Source organism: Sardina pilchardus, chromosome 3, assembly GCF_963854185.1.
Source record: "Sardina pilchardus chromosome 3, fSarPil1.1, whole genome shotgun sequence".
Lineage (NCBI taxonomy): Eukaryota > Metazoa > Chordata > Actinopteri > Clupeiformes > Clupeidae > Sardina > Sardina pilchardus.
In genome coordinates this window covers 6,531,370-6,551,620 of record NC_084996.1, presented here as the reverse complement: position 1 = coordinate 6,551,620, position 20,251 = coordinate 6,531,370, and the positions used below count along the sequence as shown (strand labels likewise).

The 20,251-nt window shown below is 42.3% G+C and overlaps 2 protein-coding genes across 3 annotated transcripts; one reads left to right on the top strand and one right to left on the bottom strand.

The window, feature by feature from the left end:
* Positions 1 to 1,456: 1,456 nt before the first annotated feature.
* Positions 1,457 to 10,767, bottom strand: LOC134076481 (26S proteasome non-ATPase regulatory subunit 11A). The gene is made up of 13 exons (XM_062531563.1): positions 10,612 to 10,767; positions 9,429 to 9,530; positions 9,006 to 9,202; positions 7,588 to 7,645; positions 6,824 to 7,018; positions 6,125 to 6,269; positions 5,699 to 5,759; positions 5,116 to 5,178; positions 4,466 to 4,591; positions 4,071 to 4,106; positions 3,906 to 3,957; positions 3,459 to 3,601; positions 1,457 to 2,531 (listed from the first exon to the last, which is right to left on the bottom strand). Exons 1-12 carry the CDS (start codon positions 10,700 to 10,702, stop codon positions 3,459 to 3,461), a joined length of 1,269 nt encoding a protein of 422 aa, XP_062387547.1. The 5' UTR covers positions 10,703 to 10,767; the 3' UTR covers positions 1,457 to 2,531.
* Positions 10,768 to 13,128: 2,361 nt separating this feature from the next.
* On the top strand, positions 13,129 to 19,897 carry LOC134076480 (uncharacterized). Of its 2 annotated transcripts, XM_062531560.1 has the most exons (11): positions 13,129 to 13,165; positions 14,593 to 14,668; positions 14,768 to 14,863; positions 15,592 to 15,738; positions 15,840 to 15,893; positions 16,972 to 17,043; positions 17,132 to 17,179; positions 17,273 to 17,317; positions 18,774 to 18,848; positions 18,935 to 18,982; positions 19,112 to 19,897. In XM_062531560.1, exons 2-11 carry the CDS (start codon positions 14,600 to 14,602, stop codon positions 19,226 to 19,228), a joined length of 771 nt encoding a protein of 256 aa, XP_062387544.1. In that variant the 5' UTR covers positions 13,129 to 13,165; positions 14,593 to 14,599; the 3' UTR covers positions 19,229 to 19,897. The 2 variants fall into 2 exon arrangements, with proteins under 2 accessions (XP_062387544.1, XP_062387545.1); XM_062531561.1 differs by lacking the exon at positions 18,774 to 18,848.
* Positions 19,898 to 20,251: the final 354 nt, after the last annotated feature.

Genomic DNA, 20,251 nt, shown 5'->3' with positions numbered 1-20,251 from the left:
CTCTAAACTACGCATTTCGTTTGATCTCGCATATCGTCAGTGTCAGTGAAGTTGTCAGTGAAGTTGATTCTGCGCTACAGAGCCACAGCCATAGATATAATTCACAAGGTCTTAGTACAACTAAGTAGTTTATTAATTTCGGTAGAGACCGTGCTATTGCAGATCCCAAAGGGAAAATATGCGTCTATTCCGAAAATAAACAAACACGCTTTTATTTTGCAACTTGTGTTCGCGGTTCTCATCCCTCAGTCACGCCATTCTAAAGTGAAAGTGTGTGCAAGCGCAGGTGCGTCAGAGGACAGGGGTGTCACAGCTGGTATAGTTCAACTTTGACAATTACTGTATTCAAAACGAGTGAATTATTATAGCAGTGTAGCAGCGTGTTTTCTTCTAATATTGCAAACGTTATCACTACAAGACCGCTAACCTTATGTTGCCGTCTTGAGTTATGTAAAAATAGACGTAGCATAGGCTACAACGAGATTCTGTGATGAAGAATTCATTCATTTTGAACAATGTATGGTGTAAACGGTGGAGCGAATTCAGACAACTTTAACAGAGAACTTCATCAGTATATCAAAGGCTATGTAAATAAAAGATGAATTGCTCCTTAACTGGCATGTGCCATTCTACAAAAGCAATGATGATTGGCATGCTGAAATCTTTCAAAGAAACGTTCTATTCATCTGGAATATTCCTTCCTACAGGGCACAGTTTAACATGCAATGTGAATGAATACTGTTTTCACATCACTGTTAGTTAAGCAAAATAATCTTCAAGTAGCTTAGGCTGCAGGTTAAACATTTCAGATCAACTTTACAAATGCAAGCTTAATGTAGGCTAGTTTATAGGTTCTGATTTGTTCCAATAGCCTATCTTGTCATACGTACTTCCGACTTAGTGGGATATGCTAATAGGTTTCCATAAGGCCTATGACCTCTTCAAAAGCCTGATAATTCAGGCTCAGATATTGTCTTTGTTTTAAGGCCTGAACCATGCTCAAATAATAAAAAAAAAAAGACTTGTAGATTGCACACACCCAAATTATATGTTATGTGAAGAGTAGCCTTTATATGTAATTTGTATGATATTCTTTAATTAATATGCACCCCTCCACCCACCCAACCCCACAGACACAGACACAGACACACACACACACACACGCACACACACGTACGTATATACATACTGTATACACATACAGAATGTAAGTTGGATGATCCGGGGGTCCGAAATGTGGTCGTCGTCGTTGGGGGGTGGGGGGGGTGGGGTAGTACTCATAAAATTCTTTCAAGGTTGGCAGGTCTGAAAATACCTCGCTACATTTGACAAAGATTTGTTGCATTTCCCCACATTTCAATGCCAACGTATGCAAACTCTGTAATACTGATAGGAGATTTACATTTTACAAAACTATCAATCAACAATAAGATCAATAACCACTGAAACAAACAAGTTCTCCCATTGTGACTTTATTATGTTTTTAGCGTTATAAAAAAAGGGTGACGGCCATTCAAGCCATGGAATGAGGCTCTTGGCAACGTTATGTACAAACAGGGAGCTGGAAAGGTTGGGAAGGGCTGGGCTGGGGCGCAAGGGTGGGAGGAGAATTAGAGCGGAAGGATGCAGTTGCCTCATGCCCCACCTCGTGATGGCATCCTCCCACGATACGTCGCCCCAACCCTCGCCCGGATACAAACAGTCCTTACACCCCATCCACACTCGCAGTGGAGCCAAATCCGGGTGTAGTAGGGTGGGAGCAGGGCAGGGGTCTCAAGGAGGTTGGGGTGAAGGGGTACAGGGTGGGGGTGGGGGGAGGGCCTTGAAACCGTTCCTCTGGTGTAGCTCATGGACGTGCCCAGGAGGGGAGGGAGGGTCGGAGGGGTCTGACGTCCAGTGCCACGTTCTGGGAGAGGGGCGCGGGTGTTGGCAACACAGCTGAACCTTCAGTCCAGGGGTTGGCCTGCCTGCAGAGCTCCAGGACAGATCTGTATATGTACATTTCGTATAGAACTCTTGTTTGTGTTTGTGTGTGTGTGTGTGTGTGTGTGTGTGTGTGTGTGTGCGCGTGTGTGACTCTTGTGTTTGTGTAACTGCTGTATTATCAGAAGGATTCCCTGATAACCCTCTTGAAGGGTGTGTGACAGAGGACAAGAAGGAAAACAGAAAACAAACTCAAACCCAGAATCAAAAAATCTAAGTGTTGAGGGGCACGTGGTCAGGGTTTGGGGTAAAGTTGACAGTAGTCCATTAAGGAGATAGCTAGGGACACTGACCACGTTTCAAAAACTTTCCAGACAAAAGCTGGAAGGGCCAGAAGAACCCTGTCAGTTTGTTATACGTTTTGTCATATTTTTTTTGCAAGGGGAGGGTAAGGTTGGTTTTCCTTTTTCTTCTCATGTCTTTTTTTTTGTTTTGTCATTGATTTTGTCCTGGGTGTAGACTTCTGCTTCTCCCCATCGCGCCCCCTCTCCCTGGGGTCTTTTGGAGAACTGACCACATGGAGGCCCACTGACGACGCCAGTGCTCTCCTGTGGGACAGCAAACACAAATGGACAAACATACACCACGTGAGCTACTGCCAACCATACAAAAAAAAGTTGTTGTACACAAAGTCATACAAATATTATTGATATTAAAGTAATATTCTTTGTGTATTACTAAGATGTCCTATATTGCCACCATAGGATATTCCACCAAGCCATGGTATAACACAGCACTTGTCTGGAGCCCCCACTATGTGAGAATGGTCTAAATGTGGATAGGACAATATCCGATGGGTTTGAAACCTACTAAACCAATTAAATAATCAAACCTCTTATAAGGGCCAAGGTCATAGTGGGGACATAGTTTAGCACAGACTGAAACAGAACGCAGCATAGAGGAGAGCTAAATCTATACGAGTTTTTGGTGTACCGCTGCCGCCAGAGGGGCGGCCACAAGATAAGTGTCAAGAATCTGTCAAGGTAAGTGTCAAGAATCTCTTGAAAAGGTGAGGCCAAATTATACTAATACTAACAAGCCAGATGGAGATGATGCCTGAATGGAGACAAGTCAAAACAGCTTTACAGAGGATATTGACTTTCTCTCATATGTTGAGAGAAATGGATACCATTCTCAATAAATGCTGCCTTGTTCCCAGGCTGCTCAACAAAGAGCATCTCTATGCTCTTCTCACAAGATTCCCACAGATCAGAGAATTAAACACAACAGTATGGATGACATGTCATCAGTGTAGTACTACTTTTAATTAATTTGATTGCAGAGCTTGCAATTTAGTTTGCCCTTTGTGCATGAAGAATATGAGAGAGAGAGAGAGAGAGAGAGAGAGAGAGAGAGAGAGAGAGAGAGAGAGAGAGAGAGAATGAAAACAAGATGACATTTCTTGACATTTCACCAATGACAAGCTCAGCGGGCTGAGGGTGGAGCAGTACAATGCTCAAACATCTTTGACTGACCTATGTTAACTTCTTGGCTTTGTTGTAGAGCGAGTCCACTACTTTGCTCATGTTCTGAATGGTCTCCAGAGCTGCCTCATATGTTTTGTCAACGGGGGGCTCGTCAAAGACGATCAAGACGCCTTCTCCTTGGTCCAAGATGCCTGCAGCACAACCACAAGGATCAAAATTCATGTAAATTTTTTGACACAATGGAAATAACAAAACACTGGTGTCAAAGGAATTTAGCCACTGGTCGAACCTGCTCTTCAGAGAGGTCTAATGGCAAACCAAGCAAACAGTTGAAATTGGCAAACAAATGTAGAGGTTCAAAGAAAACCCGTTCCCCTGAAAGCACTTCCAATGAACCAACCTCAGAGAAGCAGGTCATGGAAGCATGTCAAAATAAATTAAGGCGTTTTTCATTGGAAGTTGAAACAAACCCTCTACTGTGTTGTGATCACTTACCATGGAATTTCTTGTCTAGGATCATCTGAGATAGTTTCCTCTCAACGTCACCCTGTACTCAAAAGAGGGGCAAATAATCAAACGTCATTCTCTACTCATAAACCAGAAGCATTCTTGATTCAGATACTACCAAAGACCAGCTCTTTTAAAAAAAAAACCTCTCACCTTAGACAATTTAATAAGACCAGAAATGTTCCCAATCTGTAAGGGAAAGAAGAGGCCACATGAGGACAAACACAATTCGTATTTTAGTAAAGTATCTCCTGAACTAGCACAAGATCCTGGATCCTGGAAGAGTTGGCTTCAAGAAAAACAAATGAATTCTCCTAACATTACAAAACATACAGTAACTTCCTGTGTATTAGCCGCATTGTATATAAGCCGCAGGACCGTGTTTTATGCAAGTTAAAAGAAACAAAACCATATTAATACCATATTAATTGCCCCTGTGTATTAACCTCATAGCTGAGGAAATGCTGCAAAATGAACGCATAAGCCGCAGCTAATAGTTGGGAAATTACGGGTAACAAACAAACATAGGGGAACGTGATGTGGCCAACCTGGACTCTGGAGAAGGGTTCGATGACTCTGATGAGGTTCTGCTCCAGCAGGTTGTCGTAGAGTTTGGTCAGGTGGTTGCTGATGATGGGGTCGTCCCTCAGCTCCGCTCTGTATTCCGTTAGTGCCTGGCAGGGGCAGCAGAGAGCAGTGCATTAATTGATTGATTGATTCGTCGCCAACTATTCAATTAGTTGCCAACTGTTTTGGTAATTGTTATAAACAGAATTTAGTGTAAATTTGCAGCTAGATGACATATAGTCAACGGTTAGGCTGAGGCAGCAAGTAAGTAGTAGAATGACAATTTTCATATTAGGCTATTCTGAATAGCAGGCTCTGGGACGAGTTGGACCTAGAAAGAGAACTATCGGCAATTTTGTGGCATCATGACTTAACAACCAGATACGGCACATGCACACAAAACATCTTTAGAGCTGATGAGCTCAACCAAACAGAGTTGGGGAAATAGTCAAAGAAAGATGAAGAGGAAGAAGAGGGTGGGGCATGGCAAGGCAGAAAATGATGAGGGGGAAAGGAGAGGTATTAAAAAAAAAAGGCACAGAAGGGAAAAGACAGACAGGGTGCAAAAACTCATGAATAAGATTTTGAGAGTGTGAGAATGAACTAGATGGCCAGCTGTGTTTTGTCTCACCTTTTCAAAGTCAGCAAGCGACCGGTTCTTACTAGCCTGGGCCACAGCTTTTAGTGCGTCTGTCTGTCAAGCACAAGAAAACAGACGAGAGATGTTCAGACATTTAAATCCACAAAGTGAATCCGTGAGCAGTGTGTGTGTGTGTACAGCAGGATTTAAACAAAGATTTTTTTTAATTGATCTATATGAATTGTCTGTGAGCACTCAGGTTCAATTTGACACCTGCCAAGACACCCACAAGAATTTCATAGACGATGCACAACCACATCCCCATTCTTTTCCATCAGTCCCCCAGAGGTGAGGCAGGGTGTGACCAACATTTGCATAACACAAGTTACATCTGGAGATAACTAGTGTGTGATGGGGACTAGAGAGTAACCTAAATTAACAAAGGGGCAACAAATCAGTGGCTCTTTCTCTCTAAAAAAACCCCCCTGCCCACCCCAGCATGCATATCTGCAGATGAGGGGGGCTATGGGAGATTGGTAATTGGGATGCCATCAGAGGCAGAGCATCCTCTTTCCTACAGCAGACAGCCATGAACCTCTGGTGTGCGTGCGGCGATGCCCTGCGGCTCACATACCTGTCTGCCAGCATAACGGAGGGCGAGTTTGCCGCTTATCAACGCCTGAACGTCCTCAGGCCTGCAAAAGAAAAGCAAATGCAAACACATCAGCCACTGTTGACGCCTTAGTCCTCCTCCCATTCCACAAACTGTTGATGCAGAGAGGTCTCCGCCAAAAGGCTGCATTCACAGGAAGGAAGCACGTGTATAACAAACAGGCGTGTAGTTAGATTAGGGTGACATCACTTCATAACACATATCAGATTCAGCTTTATTGGCCAGGGTTACGGAAAAAGACAAGGAATTTGACTTCGGTTTATCAGTTGATATGTACTACTTCATAATGAGGTAGCCAAAGTAAAGCTTTGTATAAGACATTGTGATGAGGTGGGAGAGTGATTGCGTGTGTGACTGTGCGTGTGTTTTGTTAGAAGGTTGGCTTACGCGTTGAGCATGATCTTGCACAGCAACATGTACTTGAGGGCCTTGATGGCCCGCGGACTGTCGATGGAATCGTAGCCCTCGAAGGCCTCGTAGAAGTACGAGTAGGCCGTCTTCCAGTCCTTCTCCTCTGCCGCGTGGATGATGCCTAACACACAGAACCGGAAAATGAGCCTCTCTATGCTAGGGACACCCACCTGGAGCATGTCCTGGAGCGTGGCTAAAAGGAGTGTCTGCCAATCAAACTTGAGCGGTGAAACTTCCCAAAACACACCAATCACAGAAGTTTCTGAAGACAAATTCTGCCACATGTTACATTGTTAAAATGATTTAGCCCTAAATACTTGAAAGACTTCCACTTGTTTATCGCAAGAGACAAGTCACATGAATTCACCTGTCAATACCTATAACGCTATGGACCTTCTACACCACTCCATTAGGTGGAGATTAGATGTGCATTTTGGATGTCAATATAACTATTTAGAAATGAGTTGTGTCGAGAAACAATACGATTTTCCCTTGCAATCTTTCAGATCTGAGAGCTCAGGGAAGCGGGTGTGTAGAGAGAGAGATGGGAAGAGAGAGAGAAAGAAAGAGAGAGAGACACTAGGGAGGACTGGGGAGCTTCAGAAGCCTTTCGAAGCCTCCTGACGGGGGACGATCACGTCACGCAGGAACGGGGCGCTCAGATTGCGGACTCACCCGACTGCATGTCGAGGGCCGCCTGCAGCTTGGGCGGGCAGTAGATGGCGTTGGCTGTGGTTCTGGCGGACGTGAGGGCGGCGCGGGCTTTGGGCAGATTGCTGAGCGCGTGGTACGTCTTGCTCTCCAGGAGCTGCACCTCCACCAGCAGCGCTTTGTCATCCATCTTTTTCAGCTCCTGCAACAGCTGTGAGCCTGAGAGAGGACCAGAAACAGTTGGGTTTTTGACTCCACATAATGTAATAAAACACCATAACCAGATTGCTAAAAATGCGGTATAAACTTTCTGAAATAAACAGGTGTTAAGCATCAGTGATGTGGTTGTTGTGTGGCCTTGTCAGTGCATGTCTTAGGTCCTTATGTAGATGAAGTTGATGGAACTGGCTATTGTGTAAGGTCCTTAATCATTAGGGCACAAGTTTTAACATTTAGTCCCACGTGTGGCTGAATTTACACTGAAGCAATAATGGATCTGTGTAACAGGAAGACTTGTGCACCAACTTCACAATGTATAAACGATGATAAAGTAAAATGTGTTCATGTACCACCTGGTTATTCAAGTTCAGTTCAAGTTCAAGTTTCAGTGTCAAGTTGAGACACATTTTCACTGACTGTGTGATGCTGCGCAAGCAGGCTTGGATGCGTGTATGAGTGAAAGGGCATATCTGTGCGAGTCATACTGGGGAGAGAACAGACATAAACAGTGACACACAAAGACTTTGTCTAGGGGGTCAGACAAATTGCTCTTCAGCTCATCTGCTCACCTAGCAACAGGGCCTCCTGGTACCTCCTGGTGTCGAAATACAGTGAGACCAAGCGTGCCTGCAAAGAACAAAGATGGTCTCAAGATCAAACCTCTAGTAAACATGGATCAGTCACAGAGAGGACACACAATTAGCTTCATCGACTGAGCATCCTGCTACCTGACTTAAATGTAGGCCTCATATTTTACCCATCAATTCCCAGGTTAAAATGTGCTACTTCCAAATTTAAACTGAGGTCATTTCATATTATTGTCTTCAATTTCAATTCTATAATCAAGCAGTACATCCCCAACCGCCCTTTGCACATCTGTTGTGTTGACCAGCCATAAACGCAAGGTCAAATTCAACACTGTTCCTCAGTGGCTCTTTGTTGGTGGAATGAGTTGCTCAGTGCTCTCTGTTCCTGTGATAGGCCCAAAACTATCTGTTCGGCATGCTTAATAATTAAAGCATTTCTTATGAGGTATGGTTTGTACATTACATATGGTATATGTTTATTTTCATTAGGCTATTGATTGCATTGGCATTTTTGTTTATTATCGCTATTCTCGCTTGTAGTCTTACCAACTTGTATTGTGCGGTTACTGTAATAGTATTGTGCCGTTACTATTGTATCGTTTCATTTGTAAGTCGCTTAGGACAAAAGTGTCTGCCAAATCCAATAACCATAACTGACTCTTCTGGTAATAAGGGTTGGGCACGCGAGTGGGCTTCAGGTTCTGCTCCAGAGCACAATCTAAAGCTAAGCAGATCCTGACACCACAGGAAAAAATCAGCCTTTTTATTTTCTGTGACTACCACTGCATGCCCATGAGTGTTGTTCAGGTTCAACCACAGCTTCACCTCTTCATGATGCAGCACATAGACTGGAAACAGCATATCAGAACTGCACTTTTGAAAACAACTGAAAAGACTGAGGGGCTTTCCTTCTTAAATGCTCTCACAAGGCAGCAACAATTGCTCCTCCTTTATGTCCCCTTAAAATGATAAGGGTCTATCAACGTTGTGAGTTATACTGGTGGAGCAAATCTCTTTATGTATAACGTCCAAAAATGCATACAACTACAAGAAACATCTCACCTTCTTAAGGTGTCAAAGAATGAGAATGTCAGTCGCTCAATTTTGACAAAAGTTTCAGATAGATCCTTATAATTCTAAGGCGACTGCCTGAATCTGCAGCTACGTGGAACTTCTCACAAGCCTTTGTTTTGGAATGTTTCCCCACACAGACTAACGTTACGCTAATACGCTACACTCAAACGTTTACATGTACGTCACACTCAAACCGCTAGCGCACCAAATTCCTTAAAGGGGTGGTTCTCCATATACACAGGCCAATGATATTATGCACGCAGCTTCCCATATTATGACAGCTGCCAGACTGTGTGCAAACTGTGTGCAGACTATCCATGTCGTACCTCCAGCGCCTGACGCAAGAACGTCCTCTTCTCAGATTTGGCCCACTCAATACACTCCAGGCACAACTCCACTTCCTGCCCTGTGGCTGCCTCCATGTCCAGGAAGAGGTCTAGCAAGGAGCGTACCAGCCTCGCTGCCTTGGCTTTACTGATGGAGTTCAGAAAGGGTCGTACATACTTCAGGAGGCCACCGAGCTCTGGGAATAGAGTAACAAGGAGATTAGTTAACCATCAACCATTATTTTTTTTTTCTGCAGTCACATCAGTAGAGCAGTGACAAGGTTGGTAGTTATGGTCATGAGAAATAATAAGTGCATCAAAGAAGTTGTTGAAAAGCTATGCAATCTATCTATTATCCTCTAGGGCAAAATTGTTCGAAAAGTGTTCGAAAAGTAACGGAAAGAGGAAGAAATGAAACCTCACCTGCTGCTTGTCCCGTTTTGGCCAGCAGACCCCCCAGTTCAAGGATACTCTGTTCTTTGACGCGCACAGCCTCCTCGTCAGTCTCTTGGACATCTCGCTTGACTGAATCAACAATGCACAAATTGTTAACAAAATTTGTTGAACAAAACGCTGCAAGGACACACTGTTTAGCATAATGTGAAACGATATAGCCATGACTCAAATTACGAACATACTTTATCTGATTAACAATGGTCTTGAGTTTCTAAACTACAAGAACTAAACTTCATTACTGAAATGACATGAAAATACCTTGTAGTTTACTTTTTAGCGTGCCCAGTCACCGTCACAAACACTCGATGAAACGAATGAATGGTAACGTAACTGTCATCCTGAGCTAAAGATGCTTTGCGTCAAACCCCTTACCCTGTCGGAAAAATCAGCGGTTTATATTCCGCAAAGTTACTGTTAACTATCTAGCCTGTTTTCTATAGTTATTGCCGTTTACACCTATGGAAATAATCAAGGTGACAACAGCTAATAACGTTGACTGCCTATCCTAAGAAAAAGTAACATTAGGTAGCTGTATTTGATAGCACAAAGGAGGAGACTCTTTGCTAGTAGACATGAGATATCCCACATCATTAACGTCAATTGTCATCATCTTAAAATTCGTGACTATTACACGGACTTCTTACTCTATCTTACTGTGAGGCTACATGACACTAACTTATAGGAGTATGTAGCAACTTGTAATTGCTAACTAACAAAGTAGCATTGAAGTCTGCTTGCAATGACCGCTTTAGGGTTGTAGCGGCGCTACACAGTGAGCTAGCTTGCTAATACAATGACGCTAACTAACGTTAGCGACGTAAGGGTAGCAACAGGGAAGCCTTAACGAAACTGCTTTCCAAAACCTGTATTACAATTTTGGTAGACTGAAGCACTACATTGCTACGCACCATAACATACTACAATGTAACTTAACTTCTGTAGTATCCAGGCAAGCTTTTAGCTCGGTAGCTAAATAAGCTAGCCGCTACTCATGCCCGTCACAGTGAGTCAGCAGCAAGAAAACCGGCTAGCTAACACCATGGGCGAATGAGAACTTGGCTGTTTTGTGCCAGCACGAAGGCAAACTAACGGTCAAATAAAGACAGTAACTCGGTGGCAGGATATAACACCTAATGCATTATGTACTTACCAATCGCATGTAAAATATCAATGGAAGCGTCCCGATCCGTGCTGATCAGAGACTGTGCTCTCTGAAATTCAACCACTGCCGCAGCCGCCATCTTACCAATTCTTGGACTGCCTAGTGCACATATTCAGAGCCCGACGATTCATTCGCTACCACGACACAGGAAATACACAAATCACATCCTACAGCGTGTGTGTGCACACTTTCTGCACGGTGGATTAGCATTTTTTGTGTGTGCAAATTTGCACCCCCCCAAACCCATTGCATTTACTGAATCAAATAAGCAGTGCATACCAGTGTTCTTTAAATATAGTCAGAAATAAAGTAAATTACTTAACGACGACCTAAAAATGATAAATAGCCTAAATGAGATTGTTCTATTGAAAGTAACTTGTGGGCTCTGCAAAGACCACATTAAGAAGGATTAATGAGATAAGGTTTATCATGAGATAATATTAGGCTATAAAGGCCTAAATGTGCTGATGTAGGACCGACTGGTTGGTAGTCTTCAGCTGTGTGGCCTGTACACTGATGCACAGAACAGGAGTCAAATCTAGCCAAGCGTGCATTGAAAAGCAAGTGTAAGATTCAAAATCTCTCAGCACTGCAGGCTCATCAGTAGCCTGCATAAGTTGCTTCTTGAACATATGCAAGACTAAATGAATTCAAATAGGCCAATGCATCAATATCAGGCTAAGGCAATATCAGGGTGTCATTTCAAAAGGCCTAGACAGATTGAGAGATATATATTGTGTCTGTAAGTGTTTTAGTGATGGAAGGATCATTAGATACACGTAGATGGTGGAGGACTTGGGTTAAAGTCAGCATGTCTTCAACTGACAGCATAATATAATCAACCTCTGCTGATCATGGAAGTTGTGAGGATAATGTCCAAAGCCAACTCAGAAACTCATTAAATGTCCATATTGTATTAAGCGGATGATACACGATGCAACTTTTTGGGTAGTTCATGAGTATCGTTCTAGCACACCCCCATTCATAATGGGCACCATATTTTTCCCTTCTAGGCAAATTATCACTATCACCCAATCAGAACCCACAGTGAATGAATCAATGGTGACGAACAAACAACCACACTAAAATGAAATGCAGCACAATTATAAAATGCGGTGAACAAGTCTCTGCATAAGACCACAATCTGACATAAAAGTCATAAGTTTGCCATTTAAAAACACTGCCAGTCAAAATGACAATATACACTTCCAACTTAGTATTCCAACTTTAGTATTATGGCAAAGCATACTAAAAATGAGAGTGCTTTTCGCTTGGTTAGACAAAAATCTGGTAATATGAATGAAGTGCGCGACATTTGGTGCAAAAGTCTGATTTTGATACTGATATAGTAGTTTTGGTTGCAAAGCTTCATTTTGTAGGATATATGAGATATTTTGCAGTTTATGTGTATGTTATCTTGAATTGTGTTTATTTTGATAAAACCAGCCTAGTCTGCAAAATTACGTTTAAGCAATGGAAACAATTATTCTTCAACCTTTCAACATGCTCATTTACTAGGTGTGGCATCCAATCAGGTCTGTGTAAACAGGTACGCTACAACAATGCAGGCGATGGCATGCTTATGTGTGTGGGTGCGTGCATGTGTGTGTGAGTGTGTGCGTGCCAGCACTATTCCCTTATTGCATTTTGCTTGTGCTGTTAAGGTGTCTACTACGACCATGGCAGCCTTGACAGGGACAACAAGGAAGCGGACATTCCCAGCTACAGTACATTCCCCCTCCGGACAATTGCATTACTCTATCCCACCCGCAGTGTGCAAACACATACTGTGTGATAATGACACTTCAAATTTTGTGCAGTGTCGAACCTGTCAGGCAGATATACCTCATATTTGCTTTTTCATTTCTAGGTGGCATTATACCGCAAATGAATGAATATTGGATATTTTGACATGGCCCTTGAGACCAACAAACTGGAAAAAAAGTTGATCATCCTAGGCCCTATGGTTCTCAAGTTATTTATAGAAAACTGTGTCTAGCCTGCTCTCCTTTCAGTGTGGTGGAAGGGTGACAGATCAAAATGAAAAATAATGTGTCATCCTTGTGGGACTACTGTACATGTCCACCAAGCAGTGTCCCAGAAATCATTCACAAAAAATTCACAAAAAAATCACAAAAAAACTCTGACTAAATATGCCAGCCGCTTTGTTAGTGTGCTGTCATAATAATTTGCATAGTCATTTACCTAATTTACTGTATTGTGGGATCATCCTTTCTTTCACAAACCAAGATGTTGATTTTTAGTGGTCATTCAGAGTTCAGGGTTAAATGCTAATCTCAATAACATACTACTCTGATGTCTGCTATGTTGGGCAGCCTGTCAGACCTGTCTGAGAGCATACATGTGGCTCTACAAACTCTAAATCCAACAGGCCAGGCATCACAAATATGCAAACGTCAAAACTTAGTTTGATCAAGCAGAGATTGGTAACGCCCCCTCTCATCTCCCTATAAGATGAGCGCATATCGCAAGTGTGGTTCAGATAGACACACCACAGCTAGAGGAGTCTCCCACCTGTCAGGTAAGTACACCTGTGTATTATTACATCACACCAGTCAGACAAACAAGTCCTCATTGGAGAGGCTGTGGTCTGTGGCTGAGTATTTCTATCATTACTAGCAAGTAATTACACTTTCAAAAGTTCACAGTTTTCTGGCTGGTTTTTAAGATGAACAAGTACAAAACCTAGGTTGTAGTTGTTCGTAGATGTTTGACTTTACTGTATTTGATTGATGATTGTGCTGCAAGATGGGATAGGTACCCTCTCTGTAGGTGATCTTTGTAACATGCTATGAAATTCGTCATGAAACTGTGATTTGTTAGCCTGGATGCCAGATCGAAGTTCAGCTACTGATTTGTAAGGGACCACATGAATATCGGTTGTGTGGACTGAAGTGTGCATATGGGAAGGATAACAGTTTTTTCTCGATTGTTTTGACCTGCTTAAAGAAACTGCATGGGATCCGCTTAATGGTGTGTGAGAGTAGGCTACAGTACGCTTGTGTGTGCTTGTATGGTGTCCGTGTGTGTGTGTGTGTGTGTGTGTGTGTGTGTGTGTGTGTGTGTGTGTGCATGCCCGTGTGTGTGGGTGTGTTTATGTGTGCATTGGAACCTCACCTGGCATCCCTTCGCTCAACACCACCATCTGGAGGCTGATTTGTGTACAGTCACTAAAACGTATCAATTCATTCATTGAACGGCTCTCGGTGAGCTAGTTTGTTTCCCGTGGAGCCATGTTTGTGAACCTGCTGCTATTCTGAATGTGAATAGTTGCTATTCTGGTAAATCATTAAGGCTATTACTTCATTATTATGATTTAGGCTATTTTACTTTTAGACTGTTAGTTTTAATGTTAAAATATAGATAGAGGGCCTTAGCATCAGGAGGGATGTTCTCCAGGTATTTTGAGTGAATGAAATGGTGTTGGTGTTGTTTTAACAGTTAGAATGTATGATTCGTGGAGTGATTATTAAAAAGTCTTGAGTGGTGTTGTGCTGGGATGTCGCCGCTGTGATGACTCTTGTCCAATCAAAAATTAGCAAATATCTCGACCAGAACTAACTTTTGTATAATGTTTATTGATTCCAGTGTAAGTTGCTTATGACAAAAGCTAAGCGAGCCTATACCCTCTAACAAATACACATCAAGGAGAGTGTGGCTCAATGCTTCAGGAGCAGAGGGGGCGTTTGACTGATTGATTCAGCTTTGAGTTCAAATATGAACAAACTTGAATTTGCTGTGTGACATACAAGAAGTTTGGAGTTCTATATTTTTTTTACATGCTTTTGGTGTGGGCAGAATGTGTGCTGTTAACATCAGTCTCTGCATGACCAGTATACATAAACTAAGCAGCCTAGCCTAGTAAGGGGTAATCCAGGAATTATAACATAACAAATCATAAAATCATAACAAATATCAAATCATGCACCTTTATATTTTGTGCCCTAGAGTTACTATGGATTCAAGGGTGTACTTAACCATTCCAAAGGAACACATGAAGGAGCTGAACAAAATGGGCCAATGGGTAAAAAAAAAATAATAATAAAAAAACCCGATTCAATTAAATTAACAATACCACAGTCATACAGAAGTACTGCAATTGCAAATGTGCTCTCTCTTCCAGGTTCATGGTCTTTTCCTTGAGAAGATGAACCCCTATGTGACCAAAGATGTTATCGAGTCTCACTTTGAAAAGTGGGGGGTGGTGACCTTCTGTGATGTAAGAGAGGCACCACACCCTTGGGGACGGGGGTGGGATGGGGGTTAATGGCCCACATATGAGGGTATTTGGCTCTATGTAGAATTCTGTAGGATTCAAGTTGTCGAGTGTAGTATTACATTTCCTATGCTATGGCACTCTGCCAGTGACTTGCAGTGTATTCAAAACAGCATCACACAAGTTACATAATAGTATTACAAAAGGAAACCAACCAAGTGCTGTCTGGTTTGCATGCTAACATGCCCATAATTCACAAAGAATCGTAAGGCTGAAATTAGCTTCAAACTGGGAAATAATGGGCATCTTAACTTCAGGACTTCTAATTATTTTTTGACAAATTCACAAAGCCTTTTAGCACTTAATGTAGCACCCAAGTCTGGGAGAGATTAGAGGTAGTATTCTAACTGCTAACACCCACCGCTCCAGCAGGGTTCTCCATCCTCCATTTGCCCATGCCTGGGTCTTGTCCACAAAGTTAGAGGTAACATATGAGGTGCCTCTCATGTTAAGTTTATACGTCCTCCCTCGCTCCTCAAGCCTCGATCCTCACTGATCTACATAAAGAAAGATAGACGAAGGGATAGACTATTGTTGTTGCCGCCCCATCATTCTTTATGTAGATCAGTGAGGATTGAGGCCCGAGGAGCGAGGGAGGATGTATAAACTTTACATGAGAGGCACCCCTGGTGTGAGGTAACATCTCCTCGCTGCTTGTTGATCTCCTGCAGGTGAAAATGGAGTACACCACGGGCTTCCCCCGAGCCCTGGGCTACGTGTGTTTTTCCAGTGAAGAGGAGGTAGATACAGCACTGGCCGCAGGGCCCCATAACCTGGCCGGCATGGAGGTGGACATCAAGAGAGTTGTCAGTCCAAAGGTCATTGTGCACTGTCAACTGTATAGTTTCTCTGATAATATTGTTTCTATTTGTTTCTGTTTGCGTGGCTCTTTTCTTAAAATCACTCTGTCTGCCAACAGAAAAACAAGGATGTAGGCCTAACATACATGCCCCACAGATGGACCACGACAGAGGTAGATATCAGTGGGGCTGTGGACCCAATGGTCACAACACATATTGGGCTATATGCACTCTCTGACAGAGTTTCGACAATTTGTTTATGTTCTCTATAAAACAAAGCTGAATCATGCTACTGACTGAGGTTCAACTCATGACTGGCTGATGTTAAAAATATGTACGTTACCAGTCAATCTTGTAGCCTGGCTCCACCTTCTTACGTACTTCCGCTCAGTTTTCATTCCCTTCAGTACGTCATCTGGGTCTGCGGTATATTCGCAGGTTTTCTCAAAAATGTGCAGGTCCAATCAGAGAACAGAGGGAGTAGCTGAGAACGATGACGTTGAAGTCATGCGCTAGTTTATGTCACTTCAGCACCAAACGTTTGGTTATGGCAGATCTATCTGCCCAAGATCTGGCCAAGACTTGCCTGCAACACCTCGATGTTGTGGGCTAATTTGGATGGGAGCGTACCTATATTCCCCACTTTGTATGGGACCGGGGAGCAAAGGACCCTTTTTAAAAAAAAAAAAAAAAATTAAGAAAGGGTCCTATGTTCCCCGGTATGTATTGCGACTGGGGAACATAGGACAATTTTGGGGAAAACCAGGGAACATAGGGAGGACCCCATTTGTATGCAACTAACATTTACCATTAACTTCAATGCAAACTGTTTGCTAACAAGCAAATTATAACTTAAAATAATGTTTCCAAAATCATTTCAGTGGTTCATCATACATCATTATCGATCAATACAAAAAGAAATTGAGTGGAAGTGCGTAGACAGGCGGAGTCAGGCTAACATACCTTGTCTGTGGACATAGTTATTTGCTGGATAAACAAATAGCGTGTGCGTGTAACAGAGGAAAAGTGCTGTAATGTGCTTTAAGTTTCTGACCTTGTTGAAAATATCTCTAGTAGCTGAAAGACAACACTGCGTAAAACAGCATTCAAGCTGTTTCTAAATGCTGCCTGGCACGCCACCAGAGCATCATAACGTTAACATTTTAAATTAATTCCTTGACAGGGTTTCTACTATAGTATTTGTTTCTGTTCATGTGGTCTTTTTCTTATAATCACTTTGTCTGCCAACAGACAAGCAACGATCAGACATACACATCATACAGGACTGTCTATGAGGAGGACGTCGGACCTATCAGCCCAATGGTTACTGCACATTCTCAACTGTATTCATTCTGACTACAATTTTCTGTCCTTGTGGTTCTTTTCTTAAAATGATTCTCTCTGCCAACAGAAAAGTGATGGTATGACATATGTTTCCCACAGAAGGATTTCAGCAGAGGTAGATATTGTCAAATGTATTAATTCTCTGACACGGTTTCTACTTTGTGATTTTGCTGTTGGGTCTTTCCTTAAAATCATTGTTTGCCAACAGAAAAGTGATCCTAGATACATCTCCCACAGAAGGACTTCAGCAGAGGTACAGTATAGATATCAGGAGGGTTGACAGCCCAATAGTCTTCACTTCATATATTCAACAGTATTCATTGTCTGACAGAGATTCCACGATGAGTTTCTGTTGCTGTGGTTCTTTTCTTAAAATGATTTTCTCTGCCAACAGAATAGTGATAGCATGTCATACGGTAGGTACCTCTGCTGAAGTCCTTCTGTGGGACACGTATGACATGCTATCACTATTCTGTTGGCAGAGAAAATCATTAAGAATGAATACAGCTGAGAATGGCAGTAACCATTGGGCTGATGGGTCTGACTTCCCCCTCATAGACAGTCCTGTATGTCTTATCGTTATTTGTCTGTGTTGGCAGACAAAGTGATTTTCAGAAAAGAACCACAACAACAGAAACTAGTAGAACCCCATCAGAGAATGAACAGCTGAATATGTGAAGTGGCTATTGGGCTGACAACCCATCAGCCCAATGGTTACTGCCATTCTCAGCTGTATTCATTCTTTGATAGTTTCTACTCTGTGTTTTTTTCCTTAAATTCAGGCATAGACCTCTGAAGTTCGCCTACAAGAAAGCTGCCATCTTTGAGATTCAGTATCTGTCAATTTTTCCAATGGGAAAATATAATGGGGATTTTAAATTATTGCACCTGTTAAACTCTCTGTATGCTAACTAACTTAACGGCAAGTTGCATCACAAGTTAGCTCTGAGGTAGCAAAAATCAAAGTGTGCCGGCCTCACATAACGGAGATCACAGTATCCACTCCAAGGCAGAGGACAAAAGTGTGTTCAGGAAAATGTCTGCATTTCCAATTTTGTTGTCCCCCCAAGAGTTGGTGCGATAATTCAAAACCCCCATGTTACTGTCCCATAGGAAAAATCTCAAGATACCAGATCTCCTAAGATGTTACTGTAGCTTTTTTGTAGGCAAACTTCAGAGGTCTAGAAGCTTGTGAATGAACAGCTTTTGTATACTGGAGGGGCTTTTGTATACTGGAGGGGCTTTCAACTACAACCGCAGTCTAGGTATTGGCCATAATTCAGTTGTTGGCTTGCTGAGAGAAGCCAAGCTTATGGGGAAGGGACACACACACTCTTCACCGACAGCTAATACACCTCACCCGCTCTTTCCAAGAGCTCCACCAACAAAACACTGTGCGCGTGGAACTGTTAGAGTGAACAGGAACGGGATTCCTCTCAACTCCATGGTTGGGGGCTGGAACGGCAGCCTTCAGACCCCCATGTTTTTTGAGAGACGTCCACTTTTTGGCTGCGTCTTTTCAAGATGCTGGCACTGTCACTGTCCTCTCCACCGAGCACGACAACCTTGTTATTTCAAAACGAGTGTGGAGCAAAGGCCCTGGTAGATACAGAACGATTATTCATTCTCTGACAGGGTTTCTACTATGTATTTCTGTTGTTGTGATTCTTTCTTTCTGAGTTTCTGAAAATCGCTTTGTCTGCCAACAGACAGGCAACGACGATAAGACGTACGTCTCACACAGGACTGTCTATGAGGGGGACATCAGACCCATCAGCCCAATGGTTACTGCACATCCTCATCTGTATTCATTCCCTGATTGTTTCTGTACCTGTGGTTCTTTTCTTAAAATTATTCTCTCTGTCAACAGAAAAGTGATGGCATGACATACGTGTCTCACAGAAGGATTTCAGCAGAGGTAGATATCAGGAGGGTTGTCAGCCCAATAGTCACTTAACATATTCAACTGTTTTGATTCTATGACAGGGTTTCTACTGTGTCTCTGTTCTTGTGTTTTCCTCCTTAAAATCACTCTGTCTGCCAACAGAAAAGTGATGACATGACATGCCCTACAAAAGGACTACTGTGGACAAGCCCTACAAAAGGACTACCATGGAGGCAGAGTCTAGGAGGGTTGTCAAATGCACATAAAGCTCAACAGTGACTGCTCACTCTAGTTCCGGAAGTATAAATCCCAGTAATGTTCTCCATTGTGAATTGGATTCTCAGATATAGATATAAGGGACTGGTTCAAATTGAAATGTTATAAAATAAATCACCAAATACCTGACTTATAAATTAATACAAGTAAACTACGGCCTTGAACATGCTGGCCTCCTCTGCACTGCTCATTTACAACTTATCTTTCATGCTACTGAGAGTAAGGATTGGTGGTAGAGAGTGGTTATGAAGGACGCTGAATGGAAAGACAATTTCCGCACATCCAATGCATCATTTAAAAAGCTGTCATGATGGAGAGGGTCCTGTCACTGTCTGCAAACCTGTGCATCTGCATATTGGAATTGCAGTTGCCCTAAATTTAGCAGGTATGGAGGATACTGGATTATCGCAAACCAATTTGGTGTCCATAAATGCACCTTAAAGTTTTTCATAATTTTTTCTTGCAAAGGCATGATATCAGATAGAAGTAATAAAAACAAAACGAAACAAAACAAAAAGTTGTAAAATATCATTGAATGTTAGCACCTAAGGAATTCATTTCTAAACTCATTTTTGAAATATTTTGTATATTTTTTATTTAATGAGTTCTATCTCCTGCGATAAGAGTCAAAAAGAGATGGATTTTTTCATTTGATAAACAGAACTGATACATTCTTGGTTTCCTTGGTCATCTATTTAACAAATACTATTTAAAAAAAAAAAAAAAATTAAAATCAATTCTACTATATGGTATGGAGAGGTAGGTACTCTGAATTCACTGGCTTTTGCTGTAGACTGGCGCTCAAACCTTTTCTTCTGCTGTATAGAAACACAGAAGTACAAACAAAGTTACAGTATGAAATGAGCTAACTTGACAGTTTGACAGGTATCTGCCTCTTATTATGACCGCCGCTAGTGTAGCATATCGGTCATAGCGGGGTTTTTTTTCTTTTTCCTTCATCTACTTCCTGAATTTTTGGTCAACGATTCCTGGGACACCGTAACACCGGGGCACATGAAATTTGGC